Below are 12,282 nucleotides of genomic sequence, written 5' to 3' on the forward strand. Positions count from 1 at the left end.
TGCATACAGCCTTGGCAAACTCATCTTTGACCAGAAATGGTGCTAAAATTGACAGGTTTTGCATCAGTAACTGAAATGAAGAAGTTCAAAAAGACACTTTTACATCCTCCTTTATATCACTTGAGGGACTTAAAAAGTGTGTACTGCATGTTATGAATAGAAATAGGCTATTACTATCATACTAGAGTACAAAACCTAACTCCAGAAACTCCATTCAGTCGAGGGTCTAAAACATTCTCCCTGTAAGCTCTCGAGAGCACTACAGCACATGGATTTCAAGACTTTGTGTCCTTTGTGTGTCATATCTCGCTACGTGTTTTTCTTACACAACTCTTACACTACATTATTCATTTCAGAGGATGATGTAAGTTGAAAGAGGGGACCAGGATTGACTCTGTGAATCCCAGAGAGGGAATGAGTGATCCTGTGGGGACAGCAAGCTCTGCCTTTTGTTGTTAGCTAGAAAACACATGAGAGACTGGGTTCATTTCAGCAGCAGCTTTATAAGCACCTGTATTTCTCTCTGTGGATCCATCTACTGTTTTGTGAACAACATCATCCTGGTGTTGTCATCTAGCTCAACCATCTCATCAGCTTTGACAAGCATGCTTCTCGAGTACATTAGCTCGCAACATCCAAAAAAAAGAAAACCTAAATAAATCAGCATAGATTACAGTGAGCAGTAAAACAGGAACATGCACAGATTTGGAAGGCCAGAAGCTGTAGTACCCCCTCCCCCTGATTCGCTGAAAGTGTCTCCAGTCTTTGCCGTGTTACTTCCCCTTCCCACCTGCCTTCTCTGCAACACTGGTGCACTCTGGGACCCCAGGGAGTGAGTTTGGTGGATGGTAATGCTTTTCCTGTTTAATGAAACTATCAGACCAATTTTCTATTTCAATGTTCTTTTTCATCTGAGTTACATATGTTTGAATTACAGCAGTCTTACTGAACAGAGGGTATAAAAATACTACTCTGATGATCTAACTGTCTGTGGTGAAATATTTTCTTAATGTAAGCAGCCGAATGACAGGGAGGAGGGTGCCACATGTTAAATTCAAGTCACATCCTCTTAGGAAATAAAATGAACATAAGCAGCAAAGGATGCTCAACCTAAATGTCCCACCAGCTTTAGCTACCTTAAAGGACACCTAGGATCTTCTTGGAAAAATCAAGTTTTCACAAAAACACTATCAAAACTCATTCAAGCTCGCCAAATTCTTTTAAAAATTTAATCTAATCAAGTATTGTCCAATTTGGGAAAGCTAGAAGTAAGGCTTTCCAGAGGGCACCCTTGGTGGACTTTAAGTCTATAAAAGGGAGAAACTGGGAAAAAAGGCAAAAAAAAAAAACTACAGCATTGAAACAAAAATGTAAATGAATTCTGCTGATCTGATAATGCCAACCACCACAGCGTGCAATAGGCCACACACTGACGGGGGAGTGGGTCTGGGTGATGAGGGGGGACCCCTGGGATCCAGAGCGTCTTACCATTAGTGGCGCTGCTGGCAACAAGCGAGCCCATCTCTGGCATCCCCGTTTCACAAGAAATTTGACGCATAATAATTGCGTTTATGAAGTTGGCCGCAGTCATGGTGGTCTTACCGAGTGATCGGAGCTCTTGTTCCTGAATGGACATCTGTTTGTTTTGAGTCTTTTCCCTACTAGGTGTACCGCTTTCTCCACGGCCAGGAGGGTTGTCTGACTGCAGAGGCAGTAGGTGCTGGGGACGGCCTGAAGCAGAGGTATAAGACCCGGGGTATAGTCCACCTGGGCTGGGGCTGGACAGCTTGGGGTCAGATTTACTGGATGGGCCATGCTGGTCCTGAAAATGTTTGGGTAGACCTCCCCTGTTTTTGCCTGCATCGCGACTCTGCTCTTTGGGTGCATTTAAATCCATGGCAGTTGGGTAGGCCTCAGAAAGCACACCTGTCCTTTGGAGATGGCTAGGGTAAGCTTGGTAGTGGGATGACCCTGAGGGCATGGACCTAACAAAGCAAACACATTTAAAAAAGCGAATTGTATTTATAAAAACAAACAAACAAACAAACAAAAAGCGCGTACAACTTTTTATCTGTTTATTCAAATTTTCTGTGTTAAAGTTCAGTTTACCGTAACACAGATGAGCCGGAGTGTTCGTTGACAGAAAGACTTTTCCCCCCAGTGTGCAGGACACTTGGCCTCTGCTGGACGTTTTCCTGGGTACGAGGCGACACTGGGGAGTGCTGGTGGCTGTGCGGCTGGGACGCAGGTCTTACGCTGCTGCTGCTGCTTGACAAGCTGTGCTCTGTACCTAAGTAGCAGAAACAGACTCGTATAACTTTGCAAATTCCAAACCAGATTCGTAACTTAAATAAAAATGAAGAACACCATATTCTCCACACCTGGTCGCCAGATGGGGGCATGCTCCACATTTCCAATAGAGCCGCCCTTGTCTCTCTCACGCTCTCGATCCCTCTCTCTCTCCCGGTCCCTTTGCCTTTCGCGGTCCCTCTCGCGCTCCCTTTCCTTTTCCCGATCTCTCTGACGGTCCCGTTCGCGCTCCCTCTCCTTTTCCCGTTCCCGCTCCCTCTCACTTTCACGCTCCCGCTCCCTGTCACGTTCACGGTCTCTTTCACGCTCTAAAGATGAGGCCGTGCCTTGCATTTTGCTCATGTGTGAGGAGCCAACTGCACATGCAAAAAAAGGGAGAGAAAGAGAACTTTAGAAATAAAAAGAGTGCAACATATTTATTGTGTGAGTCTGCTTGAGTGAAATTAACTGTACCGGGTGAGATGGGAGAGGTGGTGTAAGGTCTGCCAGGGAAGCCGGTGCTCGTCCCAGGGATGTAAGGGATGCGATCCACTGTCCCTGGAGAGGGAGGGACCAGTATGTGTGATACCTGAGAAAGATCGATGATCCCTAGAGGACAGAGAAGGGTCAGCTGATTACAGGGCATAAAAATAATGAGAGGCTGTCAACAGTCATGCAAATGTTTTATGAGGGAATGTGATATTTATATTTATTAAATCTGAAATGATGGACTGACTATGTGAAATTCTATATTTCTGACAGATAAATGGGAAAGCAGAAGCAAATTACTAAAACATAAACCCTTAATAGATTCTGCTCTAGTGTTCTAAGACAAAGTAATAAATGAGTCAAGATGTGTTCCTTCAATGCGTTATATTGGAAAATAGTCTGACTGGCAGCTCCCTCAATCATCCTACATGACAAATTTTCAGCAACCACTAATGCAGTTCAGTTTTTTTCTATTATATTTATTTGTTTTTGTAGGAAAATCGTGGAAAATGCCATAATAAAGGACAATAAGACTCTCCCACAGAGTGTGATGACAAAATCAAATGCTGCTTTATTACTGTACATCAGCTGACTATAAATAAACTGTCCACCAAATTGATTTAAATAACTCCGAGCATGAACAGCACTAACATTAAATTTTGGCTTGCAGGTGCTTCTATTAATAACAACCACCCTGCTGTTGTTTCATACTCCTATTTGTATTCGTAGTGCAGGTGCAGCACACTTGACTGCACTTTCAGTTAGTGACTGCCCTTACCCCGAGGAGGGTAGGGCAGGGGGACAGCCTGGTCACGTGATGGAATGCCCCTCATGATGTCAGATGAGCGCTGTGCAGCCATGGCAGCAGCTGCGGGCCACTGATGCATCTGCTGAGAAGTGATATAGTCGTTGAGCAGCGTCTGCCGGTTCTCCAGGGCGGCGGTGTCAGGAAAGCCACGGATGATGTAGGGGTAGTGGGGAGAGTATGGAGCGCCGGAAGCAAGGGGCCTATGCAAGTAGTATGCTGCTGTGTATAAACAAGAAGATGATCTATCAGGAAGTCACTCAACTTGGAGTAAAACTCTCATCACATTATCACACAAATGCCTTGCAGATGATTAAACTGTTCTCTAATGAGGATGGGGGCAACATGTACACACTATAATGGACACAGTACCTGAGTCGATTGGGATACTACGACCCATTGCAGCAGGATCAAAAGCTAAGGAAATGTGACGGTACATTTCATGTCCCAGACTCGGAAACAGGGTCTGCTGATCTGGAAGAGTGGAAAGTGGTGATTTGGTGGTAGTCATCTCTCTGGGGGTTGGTGTGGCTTTACGCTCCTGAGTCAGATTCTTACTGGAAACTGGTGGGGGAAATAAAAAACAAAAAAAATTAATAGGAAACAGAATAATTTTTAGTACAGAACAACTCTTTTACATGCCTGTCACACATATACACGATTTATGCATTTTCATATACTTCTTGATTCTTTTTTCGTTTAAATTACAAACTCTCAATCATTTTAGCATGTGATATACTTACCCTCATGCTGCCTTTGACCTGCCTCCCTGGACAGTGGGGAGCTACGATGTGAGGATCCAGGGTAAGGTGTCCTTAAGGCTCCTTTATCATCGTAGCCCACTGGGCTGTGATGGGCTTTGCCACCCTGCTCTGACCCCAGCGTCAGTGGAGAAGAGCGCGATATGGGACTAGCTGTACTGACCACTGCACTGGGGCGCCCTTTAGGTGCGTCTTCATATCGGCTTCTCTCAGTACGCATCTCCAGGTGTGACTGTGTACCGTGGTAGGGACTGCCCATGATGGAGCGGACATCATGACGTTTCCCTGAACTAGCCACCTCCTGCTTCATGGACGATCCCTTCAGAGACCACAATGGGAATTAACTCAGTTAGCAAGCATGAAGTGTTTGATTGTCTCTACACGTGTCATTAGCATTATCTTTAGTGTGTACCTGTACAATGATGCCCTCCTTTCCAGGCTGTCGGAGCTCTTCCCTGGGAATGAGGTGGATAGAGCGCCCAGCCTCCTTCACTATGGTCTCTCGGCCTTTCATAGAATCAGACAAAGAGCCAGGCCCACGAGGTGGGGGGCTCTCTCTTTTCATCTGTTTAGGTTCCCTCCTCATGTAGGTATCCTGATCTAGATGACGAGGTATACCTGAAATTTTAATATATGACTATTATTGATCTTCAAACAAGAGCAGGAAGCCTAGTGTTCTCATTTCTTTTCATAATTTAGCCATACGTGAGCCAAAGGATAAAGAAACATGAGCGACAGACACAAAGGTTTTATAAGCTTAGCTGAATAATCTGGGGTTCGAGATCTGCTTAATTTGCTGCTCTTTAAGCAAATAACTTCAGGTCAGCTAGCACTATCCATTTCTTTGTAAAGGAAGAAACAACAGAAAAATGTGGCTTTCAGTTCACTGGAGGGAGCTCTGGGAGTGGAGTCAGATGAAATGAGAACACGGACTACATCAATCAATAACCTGTTACGCCTTTAACCATGCACCATCACAAAACCAATGGTGACTGGTAAAGCAGCATCAGTCTTTTCTGGGGTCGCCAAAAACACAGGCTACATTAACATTCTCCTTTAATGTATGTTCTGCTTGAGGACATTTTTTAAGTACTTCACCAGGATGAAATGAGAATTCAAAATAAAATCTCGTTGGAAGTAAACCGCTTGCTACCTTGTGAGATGGAACCACGGATGTGATGAGAGTCCTTGTAAGAGGCATGGTGGGGACTGTCACTATCATGAGGCATGGCTCGTCCAATCAGTCCTGAGGTGGAGGGACCAAGGAGGGAATGGTAAGGTGTAAGACTATGGTGAGTTATTTCATAAACAATCAAAGTCAAACCTCTATATGTCATCTGTTACCTTCACAGTTGGCAGCAGACAACGATTCCCTCATAGGCAGTCCCCTCGAGATGCCTCCTTCCATTACATCATAAGGACGCTTGAGGCCCAGGATTTCCCCAGACTGCCCTCCACCTCGGCCCTCATCTTTAGGAGTCTGGGATGCTGAGCCTATAAATGACAAAGATCTCAGTAAATATACTGACAGTATTTCTTAAGGTATGTGCAATTTGAATCAATATTATTTCTAAGATTAACTAAAAGCAACACAGCAAAAAGTAGGACAATACGGCCAAGTGCTACTTACGATCATATGTAAGAATGTGCCCACTAATGCCCTCATAGAGCACATGTCCTTTAGACAGGGCCTCATCGCGCTCCCTCTCAACTCGGCTGGCACTGTCCTCAGTCATTAGTCGCGCTATGGTTCCCTTATAAAGCGAATCAGCCGGCGTCCCCTGTGGAAAACAAAAAGAAGAAATGAGACCTGTACTTTGTACCATCAGTGTGTTGTAACAGAGAATCAAAAAAAAAAAAGAAGTCTGATTAGGATTTTGATATACAAATGACAGTGAAGCCTGACAGCAGACAACCTTGACTACAAGCAGACTTGGTTAACAATCCTCATTTCGGTAAAACTAAACAGTGCCAACGTCATAACAAAAAATGTTACGGAAATGACAAACTTTATATCACGAGTGTTAAACTGTTATTTACAATTACTCCACTAATTTAAAACAACAAGAAAAACAAGTGAACAAACATCTATGGAAATTTAAGCTGACTGTTCTTGAGTCTAATCAGACTCAACTATGTCAAAGAAGGAAAACACTAAGTTAAAAATAAGTACAGCTTGAGGTTAAACATTTCAGAGGAATCATCAAGTGAACCCACTCACACAACTTGAGTCACGTCACTAAAGTGGACATGAAAAGTAGTAGCTTAGGGAACATTGTTACTGTGTTGCTTGCAGCTTTTCCAAGAAGACACTGAGGAAGGACGAGGCCAGACTAGCATGGTTTCTTATTATAGGATCAGATGGCGCTGACTTAAGTTACCCGCACCTACCCTTTAAGAAGAGGCATCAATGCTATATGGATTCGTGCACTGAACAGTAGCCTGCACACTAAAAAGGTATCCCTCTAACAATGGAGATGTTACACTTTCAGCCATCTCTCCTTTTACTAATCCACAACAGCAGATAGAAGCCAGTATGGCAGCTGGATATGATATTACAGTGGGCATATCAATGACTGGTTTTGCCCGCGCCTAGAGTAAATAGATAAAGTAAAGAGGGAACAGATGCGGTACATTGTGTACCTGTTGCTAAGGTGACGGGGCCACCCAGAGCTGCAGTTATGTCACAGCACCACGGAAATCCACCAGCCTTATGACCTCTAACCAGCTCTGCTGCTCTCGTTTCCATCAAAAGGACAAAGCTCAGACGCATGAAGGCTGCTAAAATTGACTGTGGCAGGTATAAAGACATAAAGCCTTCAACTTTATGAGCAGAAACCAGTGATGGCATCAAAATGAACCAATGAAGTACTGCTAACAATGCGTGGCCCGTCAGTGTATGAGCTGTACATGCTGCTGTCACTATGAACCTTGACTTAATTTAACAGTGTTAGTTTCAGTTCAGTATTACAAGGGGAAATGGTGAGCTAGGGCTGGGCAATAAAACAATAAAGATAATTATTGCAAAAAAATTCTCCCCTACAGAAATATGAGACATGGTCAATATTAACCTCCTAAGACCCGAACTCTTCCACTACATGCTTTTTTAATTTTTCATTGATATTTGGACATATTGGGGCCCGATGAATGTAAAAACAAAGAATTACCAGATTATTTTTTTTTGCCTTATTTTTGTTTTTAAGAAAAATGAGAGCCACATAAGAGCATATTCGTTTAAAATCTTGATAGAACAGTAGCAGTATAATGTCCTCATAAGTGGATAATCAGGCCCTTGTAGAGCAAAATTCAGTATTTTGGTCTAAATAACCCAAAATGTGATGGCCACATATGTGGACACCAGATCCTAGGAGGTTAAAGTCAATAAAAGCCAATTCATGTTTTGAGATATAACACGAAAGGGTCAATGACATCAATCATGTGGTTGGAATTGAGTTGGAGCCAGCATGCACCTTGCTAGGTGGAGGCAGTGTCAAAAATGTGTGACATAACAAGACCGTGGGCTGTTGTTGGCCCATCAGTCAGAAGGAAGAGCAAAGTTTTAACATACAAAGACTCCTGCAGAAGCCGTCTTTGCTTTTCATGTTGTATTTTTTTCCCCCTATCTTTGATTTTCTCGAGATCTCTGCTGTCACTCCTTTCCCTTTCCCAGCCTGTTTATTAACAAATCGGCATTCAACCAATGCACAGTGTCATCTATGTCGAGCAATGTGCAATTGAGATTTTGGAGGACTGCACAGGAGTAGCGCCGCTTGAAAAGCACTCTCCTTATATCTTCACCTAGGAACAAAAATGAACTTTTAAGCTTGACTTAAGAAACTGATTTGATTTAGATCCTAGCCGTACGTGCTAGTTATGATGTCAAACAAAAGCAGGTCACTTCTAAACCTGCATACTGGGGAATTATTTATAAGCGTGTTCAGTGAATTTGAAAGGTTGCTCGGAGGTTCCTCGAAAAGGGGAAGAGAACAGTTTTCCAGTTGTGTTGTAATGCACAACTCAAACTAGAACAGAGTCAGCAGAATATTATTAACAAACACGAGGATTGCCCCACCCAACAAACTGTACATATGGGAGACTGTTGCAACGAGAGTTGTAACAGTGGTCAGGGATTATCTGTAGGTTACATCATCAAACCAACAGCCTATGAGTATTTTCAGTGGAAACAACAAGAACCTTTACATGAGTAAAATTCTTTGGAAAATACAAATAAGCCTGTTGTTATTTTCTGAATAGAGTTTGTCTCTCCACTTTTGTACCAATTTTGAACTTTATACTGGAGCATTTTTAACTCCAGTATAGCAGCTATATTACAAGGACTACTTCAGCGGTCAGCACTCACCTGAGTAATGGAGCCGCCTCGATAGGGAATTGGGGAATCAGGATGCAGTCTGGTCCCTGGGATGCCTTTAGTGATACTACCCCCCTGAACAGCTGAAATAGACGCTTTAAGGACAGTAAGAGAGAGACAGCTGTCACTATAATCCAACATGTAAAGTCACATTAAGAGTAAAAAAGAGGAATGCATTTAACTGGAAATAAATATTTGAAACTGTTTTGCAAGACCACCCGAAAAGAAAAAGTTGAAGCATCACCGAGTACAATCACTTCTGCACATACAGATTTGGGCAGTTTCTCTCAATCTTCACATTTTCCCAACATCAGTGAACTCAACTACCCACTGACTTTATAATAAACAGATAGATGAATGACCAGACAGAGAGAGATTGAAAGTCTAGCCTAGGTTACATTCAGTACATTTAGAAAAGTCACTCCAATTTGGTGTGTTGGAATAAAAAGCAAGTCATGATTTGACTTTGTTCAGAATCTGTGGCTTATTGCTTGTAATCAGTATGGCAGTAAAACAGTGGGAAAAGACAGAGCACCCACCACGTCCAGCAGCACTATCATGAGATGGCCCTTGGGCTGACAGGTTATCAGCTTGGGAGGACGAGCTGTGAGGGGACAGCTGTTCCTGCTTTACTATTGGAAAACCACCTGCTATATATTAGATTACAGAGAGAAAAGAGAACAAAATGAATAGGGACAATTTTATTATCCTTTATTTATCCAGGTAAAAGTCTCATTGAAAGTAAAATCTCATTTTGAAGACAGACCTTGCTGAGAGGGGCAGGGCACAATAATGAGAGAGTATCAATCCCCTCAGCCAGATTTACTCACCCCCTTTCCTCTGATCCATCCAAGGCACCCCCATCGGTGCGGAGGGCATCTTCCCATGGTCCAACCCATGAGCTGGGCTGTGCAGCTGTACTGGTGTGCCCTGTTTATTTAATTTAAAAAAAAATGTACATGGTCATAAGAACAATATGTAGGATCACTGATCAAAACAATTACATGATTTCTACTCTCAAACTATGTCTACTTAATGTTATTGGTGTGGTGCTGTACCTGTGTGATAGAGCCTCCTGGCTTGGAGGAGGAAATGAGAGGTGGAGGCTCTGGCATTGTGAGCGGTCTCACTGCTGCTAGCCTTCCGCTGTCCTGCGGCAGTGAGGGGTGGCCTGATGGCTGGAACGCTGGCAGATGGATGAGATTGTGAGAATGAGATTTGAGCAAGTGATCTTTAGACAAAGGCTTAAAAAAGCAAGTTAAGTAGACATGGATTTGCTAAATGTTCTCACAGTACAGATAAAAGATTATGTAAAGCAGCGGTCCCCAACCTTTTTTGCGCCACGGACCGGTTTATGCCCGACAATATTTTCACGGACCGGCCTTTAAGGTGTCGCGGATAAATACAACAAAAAAAACTTAGTACCGGTACCGAAAAAAAGAAGATTTATTCATAACACACGTGAAAAGACCCAGGAAAACTGAGTTAACGATAAAAACAATAACAAAATAATGCTGAAAACCGATAAAAACCCTGAAAACCATACATTTCAGACCTGAGCCTCAACTCTCGCGGCCCGGTACCAAACGATTCACGGACCGGTACCGGTCCGAGGCCCGGGGATTGGCGACCGCTGATGTAAAGAGAATGCTCACAGTTGAAGTGGATCAGGTGCTGGTCATGAGTGCTCTTGGACATGTCTCGTGGGGACACAGGGTAAGGGGATAGAACTGAGCGCCCCAAGTTAGAGGTCCTCGGGTCATCAGGGCCGAGCGCCTGCTTCTTAGCTTCACTGTGTGGAGAGAATGCTGGGGGCTTTTCTGCAACAGTGACACACAAGGAGAGTCAGGACCAGGTAACAACACACAAATGGTTATCCACTAATCCAAGAAGTTGTCCTTTGGCCATTACCAACACACTACTGTCCACACCTTCATCAATGTCATCATAAGAATTACAAAGAATATCTCATGCTACCTCCCAGACAGAGTGACACGCCACTGAATTAGTACCCTTACTTAATACAATCACACCATCCCAGTGCTAATATTTAAAGTGAAATCCAGCTGAGGAGAAGTTAAAAGGCAATGGATGAACCTACTTAATCCCTGCAGGAGGAGCAGCAACTGCTTCTCATTGCTCTGAATGGACATAAGCACACCACAGATCATTAAATCCTCACAGCATTTTTACAATCATCAAATCCTCAATTTTTTAAATCCCCACAAGCGCTTACTTGTAACTATTACTTCCCCCACACGGTGATTAAATGCTGAAAAATATCAATAGATATCAGCTGGAATACATGTTTATATCTGTCCTTATGTTAGCATAAATGAATGAAAAAGGACTTTGGAGTTCACAGCTGCCGTGCACATGCTGGTTATAAAAGACCTCTCTTTGTGTGGACCTTTAAAAGTCCATTCAACAAGCTTACAGTAACTGCACTGAACCAGACTGTATTCCCTTTTGGGTCAATAGCAATACCAGATCATTTATCAGTTCCCTCTCCCTGAGTGTCCCAGAAACACTTCAATGCCCTAAACACTAGAGTACACAGACTCAAGGTTACAGGATGTAGCAAGGACCAACAAAGTAAAACTAGATCAAATGCAACTAGAACAGCATGTTGTACTGCATTTTCATTAACCTCATTTTAAAAAAATAATTTCATTAATCCTCTAATCTTGTTTTCATAAAACACCAAGCTGTACACCCTGCAGTGGAGTGACACTAAGGTCATACAGAACAGTGATAAAAAGGATCCAAGCTGAAAACCTAAAACTGTGAAGAACTTGTGTTTGCAACTTCAGCAGGTAAATATAGTTTCTAGGCAATAAGAGAAGTTTCTGTTGTGATGGAGGTGTGCATACCATCCTTTTCGCCGGCAGAGGGGCTGCGCGGGCGAACACGTGGGCTGTTGCTGTGCAGAGCCTCCCTGTCTCTGTCTGCCTGTGGGGTATAAGGCTGCTGTTTGCCTGGCTGGCCTGGAAACTGCTGCTGCTGTTGCAGCTTGACCTCCTGGGAGGACTCCCCATGAGCCATGGTGATCTGTTGCTGGTACAGTGCCAAAGCGTGGGGAGGCAGTAATGCCTTCCCACTCTGCTGACCCCCGTGCACCGAGGCTTCTTGCATCTGCACACAGGGCGACAAGAAAATAACAGAGTTACATATGTTGAGCGATCGTGGCTCAAGAGTTGGGAGTTCGCCTTGTAATCGGAAGGTTGCCGGTTCGAGCCCCGGCTTGGACAGTCTCGGTCGTTGTGTCCTTGGGCAAGACACTTCACCCGTTGCCTACTGGTGGTGGTCAGAGGGCCCGGTGGCGCCAGTGTCCGGCAGCCTCGCCTCTGTCAGTGCGCCCCAGGGTGGCTGTGGCTACAATGTAGCTTGCCATCACCAGTGTGTGAATGTGTGTGTGAATGGGTGGATGACTGGATATGTAAAGCGCTTTGGGGTCCTTAGGGACTAGTAAAGCGCTATATAAATACAGGCCATTTACCATTTACCATGTGCCACACATATAACACAAGCCCACTCCTATCCAGGAGCTGACATATGGTTAGCCACAT

General features: G+C 43.8%; 1 protein-coding gene across 2 annotated transcripts in view; it reads right to left on the reverse strand.

Annotated features, from left to right (window-relative positions):
* The window catches only part of ncor2 (nuclear receptor corepressor 2), a 94,001-nt gene that overhangs the window by 7,048 nt on the left and 74,671 nt on the right, over positions 1 to 12,282 (reverse strand). The window contains exons 22-38 of one of the 2 annotated variants that reach the window (XM_085367134.1): positions 11,587 to 11,848; positions 10,369 to 10,533; positions 9,772 to 9,899; positions 9,544 to 9,643; positions 9,253 to 9,363; positions 8,705 to 8,808; positions 5,975 to 6,125; positions 5,689 to 5,838; positions 5,498 to 5,590; positions 4,757 to 4,962; positions 4,327 to 4,663; positions 3,956 to 4,147; positions 3,557 to 3,802; positions 2,764 to 2,898; positions 2,382 to 2,666; positions 2,110 to 2,290; positions 1,603 to 1,985 (exon numbers count right to left, since the gene is read on the reverse strand). In XM_085367134.1, the coding sequence (XP_085223260.1) occupies positions 1,603 to 1,985; positions 2,110 to 2,290; positions 2,382 to 2,666; positions 2,764 to 2,898; positions 3,557 to 3,802; positions 3,956 to 4,147; positions 4,327 to 4,663; positions 4,757 to 4,962; positions 5,498 to 5,590; positions 5,689 to 5,838; positions 5,975 to 6,125; positions 8,705 to 8,808; positions 9,253 to 9,363; positions 9,544 to 9,643; positions 9,772 to 9,899; positions 10,369 to 10,533; positions 11,587 to 11,848 (3,229 nt within the window). Of the gene's footprint in view, positions 1 to 1,602; positions 1,986 to 2,109; positions 2,291 to 2,381; positions 2,667 to 2,763; positions 2,899 to 3,556; positions 3,806 to 3,955; positions 4,148 to 4,326; positions 4,664 to 4,756; positions 4,963 to 5,497; positions 5,591 to 5,688; positions 5,839 to 5,974; positions 6,126 to 8,704; positions 8,809 to 9,252; positions 9,364 to 9,543; positions 9,644 to 9,771; positions 9,900 to 10,368; positions 10,534 to 11,586; positions 11,849 to 12,282 lie in introns of both variants that reach the window. The other variant, XM_085367133.1, reaches the window with a different exon arrangement.

This window comes from Diplotaxodon limnothrissa, linkage group LG12, assembly GCF_057381915.1.
Source record: "Diplotaxodon limnothrissa isolate DT_005_m linkage group LG12, D_limnothrissa_male_GT1.1, whole genome shotgun sequence".
Lineage (NCBI taxonomy): Eukaryota > Metazoa > Chordata > Actinopteri > Cichliformes > Cichlidae > Diplotaxodon > Diplotaxodon limnothrissa.